Source organism: Carettochelys insculpta, chromosome 10 (assembly GCF_033958435.1).
Source record: "Carettochelys insculpta isolate YL-2023 chromosome 10, ASM3395843v1, whole genome shotgun sequence".
Classification (NCBI taxonomy): Eukaryota; Metazoa; Chordata; order Testudines; family Carettochelyidae; genus Carettochelys; species Carettochelys insculpta.
This window is the reverse complement of record NC_134146.1, coordinates 37,338,871-37,358,803: the sequence shown is the minus strand read 5'-3', so window position 1 is coordinate 37,358,803 and position 19,933 is coordinate 37,338,871. Positions and strand designations below refer to the sequence as shown.

The 19,933-nt window shown below is 41.0% G+C and overlaps 1 protein-coding gene across 1 annotated transcript in view; it reads right to left on the bottom strand.

The window, feature by feature from the left end:
- Window positions 1–19,933, bottom strand: part of PRKCI (protein kinase C iota) — a 50,091-nt gene that overhangs the window by 17,467 nt on the left and 12,691 nt on the right. Inside the window, exons 3-10 of the mRNA XM_075004248.1 lie at window positions 18,177–18,266; window positions 15,541–15,591; window positions 12,332–12,417; window positions 9,256–9,396; window positions 7,810–7,864; window positions 2,799–2,857; window positions 1,809–1,985; window positions 618–715 (exon numbers count right to left, since the gene is read on the bottom strand). Coding sequence (XP_074860349.1) covers window positions 618–715; window positions 1,809–1,985; window positions 2,799–2,857; window positions 7,810–7,864; window positions 9,256–9,396; window positions 12,332–12,417; window positions 15,541–15,591; window positions 18,177–18,266 — 757 coding nt within the window. The remainder of the gene's footprint in view (window positions 1–617; window positions 716–1,808; window positions 1,986–2,798; window positions 2,858–7,809; window positions 7,865–9,255; window positions 9,397–12,331; window positions 12,418–15,540; window positions 15,592–18,176; window positions 18,267–19,933) is intronic.

The window sequence follows — 19,933 nt, the reverse complement described above, 5'->3', positions numbered from 1 at the left end:
TTCGAAATAGCGCCCGGCGCGTGTAGCCGTGACGGGCGCTATTTCGAAGTTAGTGCCGCTACTTCGAAGTAGCGTGCATGTGTAGACACGGCTTATCGTTGCTGCTTAGGCCATTGACTGTACCTTGGTCATCTTTTTCCTTATTATTTTAACCTTCTCTCTCACTGCCAAGCTATCAAATACCACTACTAACATCTTTCCTGCCACCTCACAACTCCTTTTTGAATTCCTTCATTTATTTCCTATTTAACATCATATTCAAGTGCCTTTCCCTCCCTGAGGCCCTTTATAACCTCAGCCCGTTACATCTAATCCTATTTCTTCATATGCCATTCTCTATGCTCCTACTACTTTTCTCCCATACTGGGCTTTTTCCTCTATAAACCCACATCCTATGCTCAGGACAGGATCTTTCTTTACCAAGCATTCACTCCTTCACACTCCCTTATTCTCAGAATTCTTTTGTTTACATATCACCACAGTTTACAGTGCCACAGATTTTAAATATTATTCTGCATTCAATATTTGGATAGCTCCCTGGAATACTTGCCAATATTAAAAATGTCAGGAATAGTTTCACAAAAAAGACTTCTGTTCTGTTAGCTTCTGACCTTTACCTGCTTTCTGTCTGGAAGCAAGAGTGTAGTCCAACAAGGAAAGGATGATTTGAAGCCTGTTCAAAGACGTGTTTCTCTGTCTGTACCCAGTCAATATCCTATTTATAAAAACATTTCCAAGCTTAGAAAACCAAAATGTTGTTCTTTGCACTTCCTAAGTCAGATACTATTTAAACTATCATTCAGACACAAACATGTGTGTCTTGTATCTAGTTTTAGGGTAAATTGTTAAGATAGACCTGTATCAATTTACTTCCTTTTGCAAATATAGTTCATTATTAAATGGACGATCATCCTCATCTGTAAAATGGAGAAATGGGGGCAAAGAAAGATGAAGTAGATAGGAACAGATCCAAGAGTTCACAGTCTGCAGACCCTCGCTCATATTTCTTTTACAGTGCATCACATGTAACACCTTCAGTTGCAATGGACATTTCTCCATGCCTACTGTCTAGTGCCTTGTTTACACAACCCCCTTTACTATGTAACTAAATGCCTTATGTTAAAGCAGATGCTCAAGCCATAATCAAAGTTTTCACAAAAGCTTATACAAATTGAAAGTTTTGTTTAAGTGTGACTGACACTAGCATTGTGATGTTCCATGTTAATCTCTCAATGACTTTAGAGCATGTAAAAGCCTCATGAAAACTAGCACGTACTGCAAATTCAGCAGAGGGAAATAAAAAAAAATCAGACAGAATTAACTTTTTGTATCTCATAGCCAGCAATAAGGCATTCTGTTAGTAAAAGTCAGACAGGACACCTGCACTGATGTAACTTGATAGGTCCTCCTACTTCAACTTAGTAAGAAATACAGTTGCCTGAGAGCCCAGATTAGTGGATGTCTCCAGAGAGTGTTGGCCCGTGTGCACTAAAGAAAGAAACTTATCAAAATTTACAGAAGGGGGATTATCTGGCACAGAATATGGCTACTCAGATTTTCTGAGGGGATACAAATAAAGCGTATTACAGAAATTAAACTTGAAGATAAAGAAAGGAAGGTAGAGCTACGGTCAGACACCAACTTACCAAGAAAAACTATCAAATTTGAGAGCCTGCTCTATAAGCTCTCAATAGCATAATGCATATGGAGTGAAATTACAGTAAGGATGCAAATTTAGCTCCTATGAGTATTATGGGCAAATTCTTTCTAAAGAAAGAATTTAGTACAGCGATAGAAACATTGCTTACCTCATCATCATTGACGAGCTCTTTTTTCACAACCTTCATTGCATAAATGCGTTCAGTTTTCTTTAATCGAACCAGTAGTACTTTAGCATAGCTACCTCTTCCTATAACTCGGAGTAGATCAAAATCCTGAAGGCCCAGACTGGAGGAAGGTTTGCCACTTTCTCTAATACTCATTGCCTATAAATAAAGATTTTAAAACACATCAGACCAAACTTGTTAATATTATATTGGTAACTGCAGATTTTTTTAGGGTATTATGGGTTCAAATAGCTCATTTACTGTGCTGCAGCAATTACTAATTATTCTCCCATATTTTAAGAACAGCTTTGTACTTGAAAATGCTTACTCACTCATCTCTCAGTTTCATATTAAAGTTTATCCCACATATTAGATTGTGTCTGAACACAAACTGTTTCACAAATGGACTAATTAGAGTTTGTACACAAGTTACATCAGGCTACAGAAGAGTGTTATTTCAAAATAACCCATTCTGGAATAGCTGTTCCAAAATAGCTCATTTCAAAACACAGCTACACACAAGAATGCATTTCAAAATAGCACCCAGCTATTTCAAAATAGCATGTCCGGACACACAGTGCTTATTTCAAAATAGTGCCATTGGGCGCCATTATGGCTTTTTCAGAAATAGCACTACTCCATGTCTTAACAGTGCTTATTTCAAACTAGCTATTTCGAAATAGATGTTATTCTTCCTGCAATGAGGCTTACAAAATTCAAAATACTATGCCTGCTATTTCGAATGTATTTCCAAATAGCATGTGTTGGGTGTAGAGGCTAATAAAGTTATTTCAAAATAGTTCTTGAAATAACTTTGCTATGGGGCCATAGTCTCAGTGACTTATGCGCTAATTACCTACGCGCGAAGTTTCAGTTCAATATCATTTAAAGCTGCTAAGATTTTAAAGAGAGACCCGACATACACTTCAAGACCTTTGAATAGTTAGGTTGCAATGCTCTATAACACATTACCTCTTTTTCTTCACCAACATGGTCCAAGCTCTCGTGACTAGAAGGATTATATGGAATCACTAAAAAAACAAGCAAAAGAAAAATGAAGGCATTCACTATATCAAATGAAGGGTAGACCAATTAAAATAGAGGATTAGAGTGTAGCAGAAAAGTCTTCAGTAAATAGTCTACAAAAAACAATTAATTTAAGAGTAGGTTTATTGCCTAAAAGCTTTGGACACCAGTTCACCCCATGTTAAGACTCATTCATAATACAATACTGCAAGTTCAGATTTTAACATCTAAAATCTGTGAAGTCATCTAGGCTGATCTCATGCAATATCTGCAGACTTAAATAATGGTAAAGACAAGAAACAAGACTGAGTGTCTGATAAATTTTGGTTTTACTGGTAAGAAGTTGACTAGATACAAGTTTGAAAGAAGAGTGGTTTGAGCATTGGCCTGCTAAACCCAGGGTTGAGAGTTCAATCCTTGAGGAGGTCACTGAGGGATTGGGGCAAATAGATGTCATGGATGGTGCTTGGTCCTGCCAAGAGGGCAGGGGACTGAACTAGATGACCTCCTGAGGTCCCTTCCAGGTCTAGGAGATGTGTATCTCCAATTATTTATATTATTATTTCTACTTAGATACCACTCTAAGACTGTGTCTATACTACAAGATAGAAATTGAATTTGATGGAGCCAGCTCGATAATAAAACATCACTGTCTTCTTAGTTAATACTAACAGCTGTATTTATTGAGCCATAATACTGATAACAAAATATCAATATTACGGGATGGGTACAGAGTCAATTTTGAATTTAAAAACTTGAATAAAGGCTCATGTGGAAGCACCATGTCCTTAATTTGAATTTATTAGCCTCCAGAACAGTCTGTCCTGTAGGTATCCCTAAAAGCTACGCAATGACCTTCCATGTATGGCCACTTCCTTGTAAGCTGCTCTCCATCCAGGTGTGCAGGAAGGTCACAGGAAGCCCATGAATTTTTGATTGACTTTGAATTAGAATTTGAATTGGAATTCGGCAGCACCCAGCGCTCTGCAAATATAAAGGGTGCCCATTAAGAAAAAAGGTCTCTGCCCATCGCACCTCACTGCATCAGTAGCAATTGCATCGTTAGCCATCTACTGCAACCATGAGCGCACACGGTAGTGGATCTGTCTAGTACTTCTCAGGGTCACAAGAGAGCCCCAGTGTGGATCCACCAGAAGATTCTGTATCTTCTTGCGATTTAGGGAGACCAATCAGTGGCAAAGAGACTTTGGGTGGCCAAGATAAACACGGCAATCTATGATCAGATGTCACACACGATGACTGCTGAGGTTACTCCCGGACTCAATGCAATGCTGGGTGAAGGTGAAAGAACCCCAGCAGGCCTATCAAAAAGTATGGGAAGCCAACCGGTGGTCAGGGGCAGCTCCACATACATGCCACTATTATGAACAGCTGCACATGTGACCCCACCACAGCACCCGGTCTGAATTATGATAGTTCTGGAGGCCCTGGTGTGGCGTTCGGGGTGAGCCCAGAGGACCTGGGTGCCCCAGAGGAAGAGGGCAACAGAAAAGAGTAAGGGGGCAATGAGCAGGGGACCAAGAAAGTTCTTCTAGACAACCCAGAGCTCTTCACCATAGACCTGGAATTGGTCCTCTCCATGGCAGTCCCCTCACTCCATGGACCAAACCGTTTGGGTGAGTATTCGGCATGCTAGAAGTGGGTGGGGAGGTCCAAATGGGTCAATATGCATCTGAACCTCACTTTTATATGGCCAAAGGCACATTCCACCACCATTCTGCATCTGCCGAGTTTGTGAGTGAAGTTTTTCTTGCTGAGGTCCAGGACTCCTGGGTAGGGCTTCACAAGGCAAGAGAGCAGAGGGTAAGCAGGGTCCCCCAATGTAACAATAGGCATCTCCATGCTGCCCATCACGATTTTCTGATCGGAGAAAAAAGTCCCATCCAGGAGCTTTCTGTACAGTCCAAAATTTCAGAATATGAGTGCATTGTGAACCCTCCCTGACCATCCCAAATTGATGGTGGTGAAACGACCTTTGTGATCTACCAAGCCCTGCAACACCATTGAAAAGTAGCTCTTTCTGTTTCTATACTCAGAGGCCAGGTGGTCCAGGGCCTGATGGGGATGTGCATGCCATCTATTGCCCCACCACAGTTAGGAAATCCCTGGGCAGCAAAGCCATCCACTATGGCCCATGCATCTTCCAGTGTCACAGTCTTCCTGAGAGAAGGGGGATAGATTGCATGGGCCACCTGCGTCACCACAGACTCCACTGTTGATCTGCCCACCCCAAACTGATTTGCCACTGATCGCTAACTGTCAAGTGTTGCAAACTTCCACTGTGTGATTGCCACTTGCTTCTGCATGGTTAAAGCTGGCCTCATTGTGTTGCTGCACTTCAGGGCAGGGCCAGAACATCACAAAGTTCCATAAAAGTGGACTTGAGCATGTCAAAGTTCTGCACCCAATGCTTATCATCCCAGAAGTCCAAAATGATGTGTTCCCACCAGTGTGTGCTGGTCTCACGAGTCCAAAACCACTGCTCCAGTGCATCCAGGGCAGCCAACACCTCCGAGTTCTTGGACCACAGTTGGGAGATTTGCTCTTCCACACCGTTGCTGTCATTGTCATGATCACCACAACACTGAACCATAACTGAGCTTTGTAATTAAAGGCAAAATTGTGTGACAGCCAGTGGGGGTTGTAAGTTGAAAGATTTGGAGATCCATGCTTGCACTGGCATGCTGCAGCAGGAAATGATGCAATCTCCAGTTTGTTTCCACATGGTTACTGGTGCTCTGAATTCTGGGATTCAAACATAAAATGTGCACAACCAACTGGGGTTAAGGCTCTGTGGGATAGGTACCCACAATACAATGTTCACACTGTAAAACCTGCACAGAGCAATGGGGATGCAGAAACTGAAAATGGAAAAAGGTGGGTCAAATTTCAAGAAATTTTGTGGACGCTCAATTCAAATTCATAATATCAAGGTTAAATTATCAAATTTATTAAAAACCAAATTTCTCATAGTGTAGACGCAGCCTAAGTTGATTTCAGCATAAAAGATATCACTCCAATGTTATTAGTTACTTTTATTCTATATTTGTACATACAGGACCACAACCTTCCCACTGTTTTGAAGATACTCTAGGGGAATGTCAGTCTGTAGCTTCACAAACAAGCAACCCTCCAGCACCTAATAAATGTGTTAGTCTACAAGACTACAAGACTTGTGGTCAACTGTTTTGAAGAGAGTTACCTTATTTACAGAGAGGTGCATATCTAAAACATCGGTAAATAGTTGTTCTGAGCACATGCATGTAAATAAAACTGGCTTAAAATAGGTATCTTTCCCTGACCAGAACAGAATAAGTTACGGTCTCCTCATAGCTGTTCAAAATGGGTTCCCCATAAAGTATCAAAACTAATACAAACCATGATACCCTACATAAACATTCCATGAAAACGATACACCTGAGATATAGGGATGTTATTTTTGTGCTCAACCACCACTGCCCCTCCTTTAAACTCTCTGAAACACTCCCATGCTAGCATCAAGTTTCTTGGACACCACAGTCATCATTAACAATGGAACCACAGACACCTTTACACAAGAAACCATCAGATCAGAGATATCTTTGTAGATCGAGTGACCAACACAAACATACCAAGAAATCTCTTATCTACATCCAGGCACTCATATCACAGAATATGTTCTGAGGAGAAAGTCTAGGAAAAAACCCTTTACCAAACAAGGACACCCCACCCATATACCCCAAGGAAACCTACTTCAATTCACAAACTGAAACCCTTCCTGACTTTCCATCCTTACTTATCACCTTTCATCTCACAATGGAGCCCATATGGGGAAATCAAACAGCTACAACCTGTACATGATTTTCAGGATGGAATTCCCATCTTTCTTCAACCCCGTCTTCCAGACTTGAAAAAATGCTCCAACCTCACCAGAAGCAAGTTCCTCCCAATAAACCAGGATACACCAACTCAAACTGCACCAGGCCCTGCTAGAACAAGAGATGCAAAACCCAAAGACATCTCCACTGCTACAATGATCAACAACACCCCAACACACTTTTCAAAATACATGGTTCCAACATATGTCTATCACAACATAGTATACTTCATCCAGTACACCCTATCATCTGTGGGTGAACAATTCACAAATTAAACACTCTGACCTATCAGTGCTCATCAAGAAAGAAAGAAAGCCTGTAAAACACTTTCAAGTCTGAGGGATTTAAAATTCACATCTATGGTAGATGTTACAAAAATCCATGATCTTAATACTGACAGCAGACTTATGATTTATTCCTTTTTGTCCTATAACTACAGGATTGTTAATGAGTCAGCTCATTTCAAATGGTCCCTTAAAATATGTTCTAACTACTTATACTATGTTATCTGTTTAATCTTGTATTGAGCTGTAACCATCTAAGGCAAGGTCTACACGACAGCTCTGTACCAGTATATCATCATCATCCTTGGGGATGTGAAAAAAATCAACACCCCTATGCAACACAGTTATACGACCATACTACCTGTGCAGACAGTGCTATGCTGATGGGAGAGCCTCTCAGGGAGATTAAGTAACTACACTGATGGGAAGTGTCCTCCTGAAGGTATAATACCTTCTTCAATGAAGCACTATAGTGGCAACACAGCTGCACTGGGATAGCTGTGCTGCTGCACATGAAGACAAACCCCCCAAGAACCTCTCCCATACCTGAAGAACTCTGTGTAGCTCAAAAGCTTGTCTCTCAACAAAAGAAGCTGGCCCAGTAAAAGGTATTACCTCACCCGCCTTGTGCCTCTAAAATTCAGGGAACAGCATGGCTACCACACTAAAGTTATTCTGTATGTTCACTTGGCATGCTTTTAATTATTAACAAATAATTAATTCTGAAATACAGAATTTCAGTTTAAACTTCTTGAAATTTCAAAAACTTTATATAAACACATTTATTCATCTTACCTGGTTCTATGTTATCTGGGTGCATTGATGACTGATCCATAGGAATTACAGGCTCCTACAAACATTCACAGTAAAGATTTGTTACTTGCCTATTACAGTTTGCAACAATTGTATGTTTAGGACTGAACATGGAAGAGCACAGGCATTTGTCCCTTGAAGTCTGAAACTCATGCTCCTTGTCAGACAAAGCCACGTTTAATCAAAGGACTCCAGTTCCTATTCCTTTCACTTTTTATACCACTGTGTATGATTTTTTGCTGATTAACATAATTTAAATTTTAGAAGTTAAACTAAACAGTATGCATACTGGTATAATTCAAATAGTTATCACAGATTGATAGATTCCATAGCTAGTCTGATGTATTGTATACACAGGCAACAGAACACCCTCAAAATAATTCCAAGACCTCGTCTTTTAGAAAAATATCCAATCTTGATTTTAAAAATTTTCAGTGTTGAAAAATCTACAGTGAATCTTCATAAGTTGTTTGAATAGTGACTTACCCTCATTAGAAAAAAATTACACCAGAAATGGAAGAAGGTGGTAATTACTTGGGATCTAGCCTACTAATTCTCTAAAGATCTAGATAATTTCATAATTCAAATAGATATTGAAATTGCATGCCACTTCTGTACAGAAAAATATAGCAGTAGGAATGGAAAAAAAACAAAGAAAAGTTCACATGGCCTTACTAGTCATTTGACTAGTTCAGGGATGTCCAAATAACAGCTTATTGGATTCCTAAGATGGCACTGTAGTTGTCTCCTTAATTGCAGGGTGAAGTCAAACTGATCTGCAACATTTTGAGGATGTCTAAGAGGCAATTCTTAGTCATAAGCATCAACTCTGTGGGTGCTCCAGGGCTGAAGCATCCACAGAGAAAAATGAGTGGGCACACACCAGTAGCCAAGCCACCACCACACCTCTCCCCTGCGGGTAGCCCTGCTGACCAATTCTGTCCTCGCCCTCCCAGCACTTCTGGAGCACTGTGAACAGGAAGCTCCAGAAGGGCAGGAGCTTGGGGGAAAGGGGTGGAATGGGAATGGGGAAGTTAGCAATGTGTTCTTAGTTAACACAATGGACTAAATATAGCTGACTCACTGCGTGGCCTTGGCCACACAAACTTCTGTGCCTCAGATTTTCCCATCTGCAAAGTGGAGAGATACCTACTCAATAGCAGTATGTAAGGAATTTTTCAGTCCTGTGGCATTTGGAATATGTAAAGCATTATGCAAGTGGTAAGTAACATTAATGTACAGACACAATCAACAGACAAGGGTGTATGCTTATTTTGCATAAATATGCATATTGGGTGCAGCTATGTGGCTGCTGTCTGATTGTCACAGAGATCCTCAGGATTGCAGAGTTTAGGGACCAACCATAGTTAGCATTACACTATTCTATAAAGTTTTGTTTCAGCATAGTTACTAGACAATTTCACTTACTGTTTGCAGTGTGTGGCGACCACACTCAATGTTGACAAGTTTGTGGCACTTCTTGTGAACCAGGAGCTTACAGTTGATACATTTATATCCCTGACGCCCGAGGCCCCAAATTCGATCAGTGCAGATGGCACAATGAGCTCGCTAAGACAACAAAACCAAAATTCAGATTAAAAATCAACACAATAAAAAACCAGCAGAATTTTTACTGTTTCTATTTCATTAGAACAATAGTCCTCCAGTGAGGTTCCAAGGCCACCAGGTGGTTTGAGCATTGGCCTGCTAAACCCAGGGTTGAGGGTTCAATCTTTGAGGGAGTCACTTAGGGATCTGGGGCAAACAGATTTCGGGGAAAAAAAAAAAAAAAAAAATCTTTCAGTGATGGTGATAGGTCCTACTGAGAGTGCAGAGGACTGGACTTGATGACCTCTCAAGGTCCCTTCCAGTTCTATGAGATATGTAGGGGTATTCTCCATGTATCATTTCAGAGGGTGCACTAAGCACAGTCAGCATTAGATTTGCTGAGGCCCAGGACAGAAAGCTGAAACCCTACTGCATGAGGCTGAAGCTCAAACCTCACCAATGTAGCTTTCTGAGGCGCCCTCTGGGACGGGTCTCCGGGAAATTGCTATGCTTGCTACTCCCTATCACCAGCCCTAGCTTTTGTAGGCAGAAAAGTAATTGCTGTGACAAGTGAACAGGAGAATTTTTAATAGTAGATTGGGTGGGGCTTCAAGAAGAACAGGATTAAGACCCTCTATTGTAGAATAAAACCCTAAATCAGGGCCGCATCAGGTTTGCTACTATACCCTTAAAGAAGTCTCACAGCAAATAGCTTTCAACATACATATTGCAGAAAAGAAAGCAAGTGGCACTCCTGGGGCAGTCCTGCACCACTACACGTGCACTGAATTCATGTCCCCTGAAGATTTTTCTTTTCTCAGCAGAAAATATTTTCTGCTGCAAGGAGTGGTTATGTATTTAGTCCAACCAGGGTTGCTGTGGCACCAGAACAAGGGAAACTGGTTAAGCCATCAGTAGCAGTCAACAACCAATCGGGAGCAGAGGGTGCATTCCTCACCATACTCTGCTTGCAGGGCCAGATGAAAAGATATGGGGGATAGGACAGAGTGGGTCACAAGGGGCTGCTGGGTGGGCACACAGGAAGGACTGGTGTATTGGGGACAGGTAGGGAAGGTACGCAGGAGCACATGGGGACAAGAGTTGATGTGCTTGACTGAATAGGAGATGCTAGAAGTCAGCCAAAGTCTGGATTGGAGGAGGGGGTGTGGGCTCCCCAACTTCCCAACAACCCCTCTAACCTCACCGCCCTAGTCTAGTGAAAACAAGCAAAAGAAAAGTAGGGCAGAGTGACCGACAGAGGGAAGGGGGTAAAGCGAGCAGTGTGTGGGGCCTCCGAAAAGGGAAGCAACAGAATGTTTGGTTTTCCACAAATAGACACAGACAGCCCTATTTACTTGTTTCCTCCATTACCCTTGACTCCCTCAAGCCTTTCCATTGCTTCTGAGGGGTGTGGGAAATACATTTGTGTATCTGAGGAATAATTCAGTTGAACTACAAGTTCTGCATTAATATGTCTAGGAAGGAATCTCTGTCAAAATACATTTCTGGAATTTTTGTTGTTTAAATTTTTAGATATACTTTTTGACAAGTACTTTGAAATAAATTACCAAAATAATTGAAATTGGCATGATTATATTGTGTTCTTTTGACAAACATGGAATTTTAAAATATTGTGCATAGAATTTACATTTTTGGTGGAGTGTTCTCCTACTAGTAAAAAGGGATAAAAGAAATGAGGAACACAAGCTAATAATAAAGCTATTAATATAAGCAACACACTCAGTATACCCAGAGGTGTGTGCTGAAAGGAGGGCCTCAAAGACTGGTCTTTGAGCAATACCCACACTCAGAGAAATAGGAAGAGGTCAATCCATAAAATGGACACTAACAAAGTAATTGGGAGACAAACAGAGCCATAGAAGAGGGTGCCTAGAAGAGCCAATGAAGGACAGCACTTCAAGAAATGGGTAACGTTGACCTTTCTGCATGTTGATTAGGAAGATTAGGATCAGTCAGGGGCCCTGAAATGAGGCTACCTAGAGCTCAGTGAAGACTGTTGCTTCAGTGGAAGAAAGAGCAGAAATCAGATATGGAGAGAAACAAGGAAGGAGTTGGAGAAAAAAATCCATGTGTTTAATAAGAAGATACACAGTTATTCAAATTGTCTTCGGACCTGTATTATACACATATTACTTGTTACATATTGAGATTTCCTTGCACCATGATAAATGTTTTAAACCTGTTCGAAAATAGCACTTAAAAACATAGCTAATTTCTTACAGTTAACGAGGACCAATATGTGCTTGTTACTTTTGACTGCGCCTACTCCAGTATATGGAGGCTGGTTGCAGAACACCTCATTTCTTACTGGCAAACTATAAAGAGAACCGCCTGTAACACAAGTTGCAAACTTGTTTCTTTCTAGAGCTCAAAATGCTGACAATGCCTATTGGTAGCTCAGTACCCAGAGTGCTCTGCCAGCTCTCAGCAATTTAAAATGAAAAACACAGTGTTGGCACTCAGCCACTGCAAACAAATACTAAAGAATATCAATGTTATGTACTGTTGATATAATAAGTTCTTCTGGTATGCTTTGGATTAAAAACAAATTAATGAATTTGGGTTTAATCTACCTATTTAAATGCGTGACATTTAAATTGCCTAAGTGGCAAATTTTACTGAAAGCATGTAGTTATCAAAAACCCAAATGCTAGAGAGAAAGCAAAAAACACTCTACCCCCAAGCTGCTTGTACTAAACACAAATAAGAAATGTTGAAGTCAGAAGTATAAGTTTGCTTTACTTTGGTATACTTTCTGATTACCACAACTTTCATAAAAGGAATCGCCTTATTTGATTTACAGAGGGCAAAGTCCACTTTCTTTAGACTAAATCTACGTTTTAATCTTTTGTAGTTGCAGTATTACTGCCTCCAAAGAGAAGGACAGTGCATCAAGATTTTAATGTTCCATTCAACTACACAAGGAAAGTCTTACCCTGTTAAATCGCTTTGCTTGGAAAGTATGACCATTTGCAAAATAGAGCTTCCGCCACCGCCGGGCACCACGACGATAAATGGATTCTAAGGCAAGTAAAATACAATTATATCCATGTAAGTATGAACATTACACCATACAACATACTCCTGGACACATCATACACTCTAAGGGTATGTCTAAACTACTGGCCAGATGAATAGGCAGCGATCAATTCAGTGGGAGTTAACTGATCATTCTTGCATCAACTCTCATGTACTATCAGCATGAGACACGCAAGGGGAGTTGTCTGGAAAGCATCTCCCACTGGCACACTGCAGTGAAAACACCACAGTAAATAGATCCAAGCATGTGGATGTTAGCTATGTAATTCATGTAACTGAAGTTGCGTAACTTAGACTGATCTTCCATAGTGTAGACCAGCCTTGATTTATAAATAAAGGGCTCAACCCTGTAAGCCTCTACTCCAGCAAAATTTGATGTCAATGGGAACGTCCTGTGATGAACAGGAAACTTCAGTTTAGAACTCTAAAATCTAATCTCTGGGGTGAGTGCTTCCCCCACCCAAGAAGAATTCCAAACACTGATGATTAAAAATAATTGCTATTGCCCAAAAACATTCGACACTGAGCCAAGAGAAGGGTATTATAAATATTTGAATAAAAATGCAACTATTTTATTTCAATTGAAAACAAAGAGGTGCTCCATGATTTACACTTGCTTTGCTGTGCTATAATACCCTGATATTTTGGATTCATAGCTGCCATCACATAACACATTTCATGTTCACTGCACCACACTACCAACTGAGAGTTAAGACTGAACCACACAGAACTGTATCTAAGTTGTTTTTCAGATCCACTTGGGTTGGTAATGCCAGTTTGTAAAAATCTGACTGGTTTCACACTTACCATGCGTATGATCAAGAAAATAAAATAATTTTAAATGTGTTTCAATTCATCAAGGACTCATACCATATTGAAAAATACTTGATAGCTTAAAATAGCTACTTATATATATTATATAAATAAAAGTTAAAGCTGTGGCTTTTCTTAAGGGCTAGCAGTGAACTGAATTAACAATTAATAACAGTTGGATAACACCCTAAAATTTCAAGAGCTGGCATTGAATGGAGTCTAAGAGTTGGATAACTACCGTTTTATCCAGGAAGACAAAAACTTGACACTTCATTACTGCTGAGGATGACTACAAAGATCAAGATATTGAGCCAGCAAACTGGTAACTTTGTCCATACTACCAGGTTTTGGTGACAAAACATTGATGGTGCACACATGGCAGTGTGACTTTTGCTGGAAAAAATGCTCAGTTTCAGCCACAAAAAACTTGCAAACCCTGTGAGACTTTCCCCCCTCCCTTTGTCAACAAAAAGCCAGTGTAAACACTGCTGGTTGTTTTTTGTTTTTTTTGGGCCAGAACTAGCTTCACAATGTCTCATGTCTCCGCTGAGTGTTTTGATCTTTGCTATCTTGCAGACATGCACCTCTCCCTCTTTCAAAGCTCAGGGAAATATCTGACTGCTGAGTGTGCTGCTTGGTTTGTAGAACAAACAGCAAACCATTGGACTGCTCCCATTCTGTTCACTAGGAACATAACAGCAACCAGGCTGTTGCTGCAGGGAGAGGGGGGACAGACTGCTGCACTGCTTTGACATTCCACAGCACAGAGACCTCACTGAGCTACTCATGATGCCACTCCCAGGATCTGAGGAGGTTGTTGGGAGAATTCAGAGGGAATCCCAAGATGCCATCAACTCTCTGCCTTCCCACAACACTACACTGTGGGATACCTACATGCACACATTGCACTGCTCACATTGCCAATTATAGCAACGAAGGGTCCTGTGGCACCTTATGGACTAACAGAAAAGTTTTGAGCATGAGCTTTCGTTAGCACAGACTCACTTCATCTGTGCTCACAAAAGCTCATGCTCAAAACTTTTCTGTTAGTCTATAAGGTGCCACAGGACCCTTCGTTGCTGTTACAGATCCAGACTAACACGGCTACCCCTCCGATAATTGCCAATTATGGTGCTTCCAGTGTGGACATGACTGTTGACAGAAGGACCAAGTTCAAAGATCCTCTGGCAATTTTTGTTTTACTGACTTTTGGGTGTTGATATAAGTTTTGTCAACAAAACTTGGTAGTGTAGGCTAAGCACAAGAGACGCAGACACATAAAAGAAAACTGTCAAGAGGCATGAGCGGTACAAATGAGATAAATGGTTATCCAGGCCTGACCAAAACACAGCAAACTCTGAGTGCAGCAAGACTTAAAATATTAAATCTGCGTGCCTTCCAGCACATAAATTTTAACAATTTCATGATGGAGGAAAACATGCAACTTGCATCAAGTGGGTTTACTTCTACTGTGAAGGTCTGAATCGGTTGTTATGAGATTTGCCAAGTACAGAAGGCTAACTGCAAAATACCACAATCTCCTAGTTTTCTGTAAAGGAACAGGAACATATGTGAAAGTCCCAGTCTCTGTAGACTTATCTTTTGTGGTTTCAGAGAAAAGGTATGTCACATAGCAACATTTCAAGATACCCCATGCTTCCTCGTGAACATGATCAGCCCGATGTAGAGAGACAACATCCAAGGACGAATGGGCAGGTCTGAAACCTTAATTTAAGAGCAGCAGTAGATTGAAATTATTGTTAAAATTGGTTTTGCCCCGATGAGCTTTGATGGACTTTGCAGCTGGTGGTATCTGGGGCTTTCCTTCCCTGAATTATCATTGATTTTATAGCAGTTTTCAATTGGTATAACAAGGCAATCCCAAGTGTCTGTAATTTAAGAGGTAACAGAAGTTCTCCACTACCATTTCATTGAATTGTAAGGCATTTTCAGCACCCTACACAATTTTCAGAGTCCATGGAAAGACAGCAATGGGAGAGGGCCTGAAAGGTGTCTAAAATGCAGTTTGATTTTTGACCATTTCAGATAGGACAGCTAAGACTGGCCAGCAGTGTCAGTTCTGATAGCTATCCACCCTTGTGAAAACCAGACAGCCCGTTGAGAAGAGTAATAACCACACTTCAGTTTCAATTTCTTAGATAAGCTTTGATATCGAACCTATCAAAGAGGAAAAACAAAAAACTAGTATTTTAATAATTCAGCTTGTGTTAAGGGATAACTGTGCAAAAACCATTTAGAGAAAGTATTTCCTTTACAAAAATGTCTACTTACTGTCTTCTCCTGGGCAAGGCATGCCAGGCCTTTCTGGTACACAAGGGAACACTGCAAGGTAAATAATCAAGTTCCAGACTAATCTTTTACTTCAGATATAAAAAAACATTTTCAAGTTATACAACATCAATTGCAAAAAGCACTTGTATCACCTGGGAAGAAAGCAATATCAAGTTAAGGAAAGATCTATGGTGCACAGCCAGCTAAGGTCCTTGAAAATGGTGCTTTTAAACAGGTGCTAGAGAGGTCTTCTGCATTCCCTAGCCAATCTTGTTCTGAAGTATTCCACTGTAGACACATTGCTATGCTTCGTTTGGTGAAGACTTAAGCAATGAATTAAGACTATCTGGACTTCTGTGACCTTTGACAATTAATAACCATTTGGGCTTCATGTACTCATTTAAATAGGAATTACAATACCTCCCTCACAAGGATATGAATTATTAATTTAAGTTTGTTCACCTGACACAATCACTGACATAAAAACTAACTTCAAGTACTCCTCAGAAAAACTGTTACTGTAACACTCTGGCCACGTCTACACGTGCACGCTACTTTGAAGTAGCGGCGCCAACTTCGAAATAGCGCCCGTCACGGCTACATGTGTTGGGCGCTATTTCGAAGTTGAAATCGACGTTAGGCGGCGAGACGTCGAAGTCGCTAACCCCATGAGGGGATGGGAATAGCGCCCTACTTTGAAGTTGAACGTCGAAGTAGGGCACGTGTAGACGATCCGTGTCCCGCAATATCAAAATAGTGGGGTCCGCCATGGCGGCCATCAGCTGAGGGGTTGAGAGATGCGCTCTCTCCAGCCCCTGCGGGGCTCTGTGGTCACCGTGTGCAGCAGCCCTTAGCCTAGGGCTTCTGGCTGCTGCTGCGGCAGCTGGGGATCCATGCTGCATGCACAGGGTCTGCAACCAGTTGTCGCTCTGTGGATCTTGTGTTGTTTAGTGCAAGAGTGTCTGGGAGGGGCCCTTTAAGGGAGCGGCTTGCTGTTGAGTCCGCCCCGTGACCCTGTCTGCAGCTGTTCCTGGCACCCTTATTTCGATGCATGCTACTTTGGTGTGTTGACGTTCCCTTGCAGCGCCTATTTCGATGTGGTGCTGCCCATCGTCGAAGTTGAACAATGACGTTGCCAGCCCTGGAGGACGTGTAGGCGTTATTCATCGAAATAGCTTATTTTGATGTCGCTACATTGAAATAAGCTATTTCGATGTAGCGTGCACATGTAGACATAGCCTCTATGGCACATATTAATATCACTTCTCTGAAGAATTTAAAATTTAACAATAACAATTTGGCATTGTGACTGGAGCTAAATACAATTTGTTTTTTGTGATAATCCAACCCCTTTGGTAAAGTACTGAACATACATTAGGACATTGCATGATATGCATCTCACAGTAAGTCTCCTGTGACTCCAGACAGGCAAGCAGTAGTCATGGTCAGACCCTTCCATTCTTGTGTATTTAATTTAATATAATGAGAAGTATGGATTCCCCAGTTAAGGAAGTGCCACCATACTGCAATGAAACTTTAGGGCAGTTTTTCTACCATGAGGACACTGAATGGCATATGGATTTTGATGTCTGGGTTGGAGAGATGGAGTAAAATACACAGTAGAGAGGAATTCTCAGTATTCAGATATTATAAAACAATTTCCTTTTAAGCTATGCAGCCATATTGCAAAGGTGGGAGAGAGGCACCCCTCCCTCAGCCGCTCAGCCCCACTGGAACAGTCATGACAGTGAAGAGGCACTTCTTCCATGGCCCAGGTCAGCCCAGCGGCAGCCACCAAACCTTTCATCCTCATCGCCACTTCAACCCCACAACCCCAGCTGCTAGTGAGTTTGGAAACACAGGGGACCATTTGTTTCACTGCCACCAACTTCTCCCTATTTCTGTTTATTTCCCTGGCTTATGCAAAAGTTTCTCAATGTTTCTCTGACTCTCCCTTTCCCCAACCCCTCAATGGTAGGTCTATCTCAACAACTGTTTTGCCTTTTTCTTTGCTTCTTTCCTCCCTTCCCACCAAAGCCATGCTTAAATGCCAAATTGGATGCTGCTTGTGGGTCATCCACATGCTGCAGGAGTGGCTGCACAGTGTAAAATTGAGTAGATCAAACCTCTGCTGTACATTCAAGTTCTCAAAGCTCAAGAGAAGACTACTATCACGGTTTTGAAGGAGACGACTGATGAATCTGAAGGAGAACAACTTATTGCTCGAATAATGGAAAATGTAGTACAGTCACCCACCCACACTCAACCCTCTGCCTCAAACCTCCTCCCATACCCTGAAGCCCTCATCCCTTGCCACACCTCATAACCTTCACCCCAAGCTGTAATTCTCATTCCCCAAACCTCTGCCCCAGCCCACACCCTGAACTCCCCATCCCAGAGCCAGCGCCCTTGAGACCTCAACTCTGTCCCAGCCCTGAGCTCTTCTCTCACACTGCAAACTCCTTGGCTATACCGCCACCACACATCACCTTCACATTGGTGCACATAAAATTCATTTTGCACATGGACATAAATCATTAGATGGATCGCTGACAGAGACCATAAAATACCACCACATAAGAGAAAAATATGTACTGGTTCACATGTGTAAGACGACAAACAAAGTTCTCTCCTACCATGAATTAGAAGCTCTGAATCCTTGTTTAGTTCATACAACCGAAAGGCTTCCTCTAACTCCAGCTGAGAAGAAACTGTACATGGGTCTCCTAAAAAAGATTCAATCCATTAGAAGAATACAGCATTGTGAAAGTATCTTCCTAAAACTGACAATTTTATATCACAGTAACACTATGAATATTTAAAGGCCTAATACTACAAAGGAAATCTAGATAGGCTAACTACAGGACTGGGAGCCAGGAGCACTTGGGTTCTGGCAGATTTCTTTTTAGGCTATAAGCAAGTTGCAAGCTCTGTCTCCAATTCCATATTGGAGGTATTTGGATAATCTTAAACTATCTTCCAAGGAGGTTGTGAAGATCAGTAAACACCTGCAAAATGCTCTGAAAATTAGAAAGGTCATGTAAACTTTACATTGCCAATGTGACTAGTAGCTTCAAATGTGTGAGATTGCAATGTCATTGGCAAGTCAGAAACATGAATGTTAACATAACTGTATTGGGACTAAATAGCTACTGTAAGAAAACAGAAAGGGCATAAATCATTCACTTGACCTGACTGTTTTGTGCCTTACACCAACTCTGGAAAATACAGATTTGATATTCTCATTTTAGTTCTCATGATCACGACTTTTAACTAATGCTGATATGGCATTTAGTGTGATTTGCTATTTTCGTTGCTTGTGATTACCTAAAATGTTTTGGCAGCAAGTGTTAAAGCAGACAGCTTAAACTTCTTCTTTCACACAAACTGTGATTTGTCGAGACTAAAATAAGATTAAATGCTCTTTAAAGCCAGAGGTCACTACTCTTCCAGAATCCCACGTGAGAAATTAGTTCACCTCTGTGGGACATGGAACTGCCTGCTCTCTGCATAAATGCACAAGCTCCAGAGGCTTTAAAAACAAAAAAAACACAAACAAAAACAAAAAAAACCTCCTATGTTTATTTTTATTCAATAGTGTTGTAACATCAAATCCCTTTATCTACTGTGAAAGAGGAACAGAGAACTGTGGCACAGTTTTCAAAAATACAAAGCGTATGAGCACATGCTATGAAATACCTCTAAGGAAACATAATGCCTTTAATGCTTCCAATAGTAGAGGTTCCTAGAATGAAGCATTTACCTTCTAATTGGCTTTTTCTAGATATGCCAGGGAAACACTGTGTTGCCCTCCCTGCTGCTTTCACACACGATCTTCCTTTTAAGCCAACAATAAAAAAAATGTTCATTCACAAAATGGCAGTGTGACTTATTGCACCACAACATATATACGTCACCAATCTGCTTGTACATAGCCAAGGCGTAGAGTGAAAGACTAACAGAAATGTAACAGTGAATAGTTATTTCTGAAAAAGTTACGCTACCTCTAACATGACCTATGGATTTCCGCAGTGTGTTCCCAACATGCAGAATCGTAACAGGCTATTCAATTAGGTGCTACTATTTACATGGAGGAAACCTCATAAGAGCACCTGTGAACAAAGCCATAACAGGAAGAAAAAGGAGCAGATGGATTTCACAGGGAACATGCAGCAAGTATCCTTTCAGGAGTAACATCAACATTTGCTGTTTTGTATTCAGTCAAAGAATGATGCAAATAATTAATCGTATAACAGAATGCATTCATAAATCCTATAGAAATATTCATTTCTGAATCCCCCATTTAGCAACTAAGGTATGTCTAACTTCCTGTGTGGAAAAAACAGAAGATACAATGCATCATCCTCTTCCTTTTATAAGGGCTAAAAACATT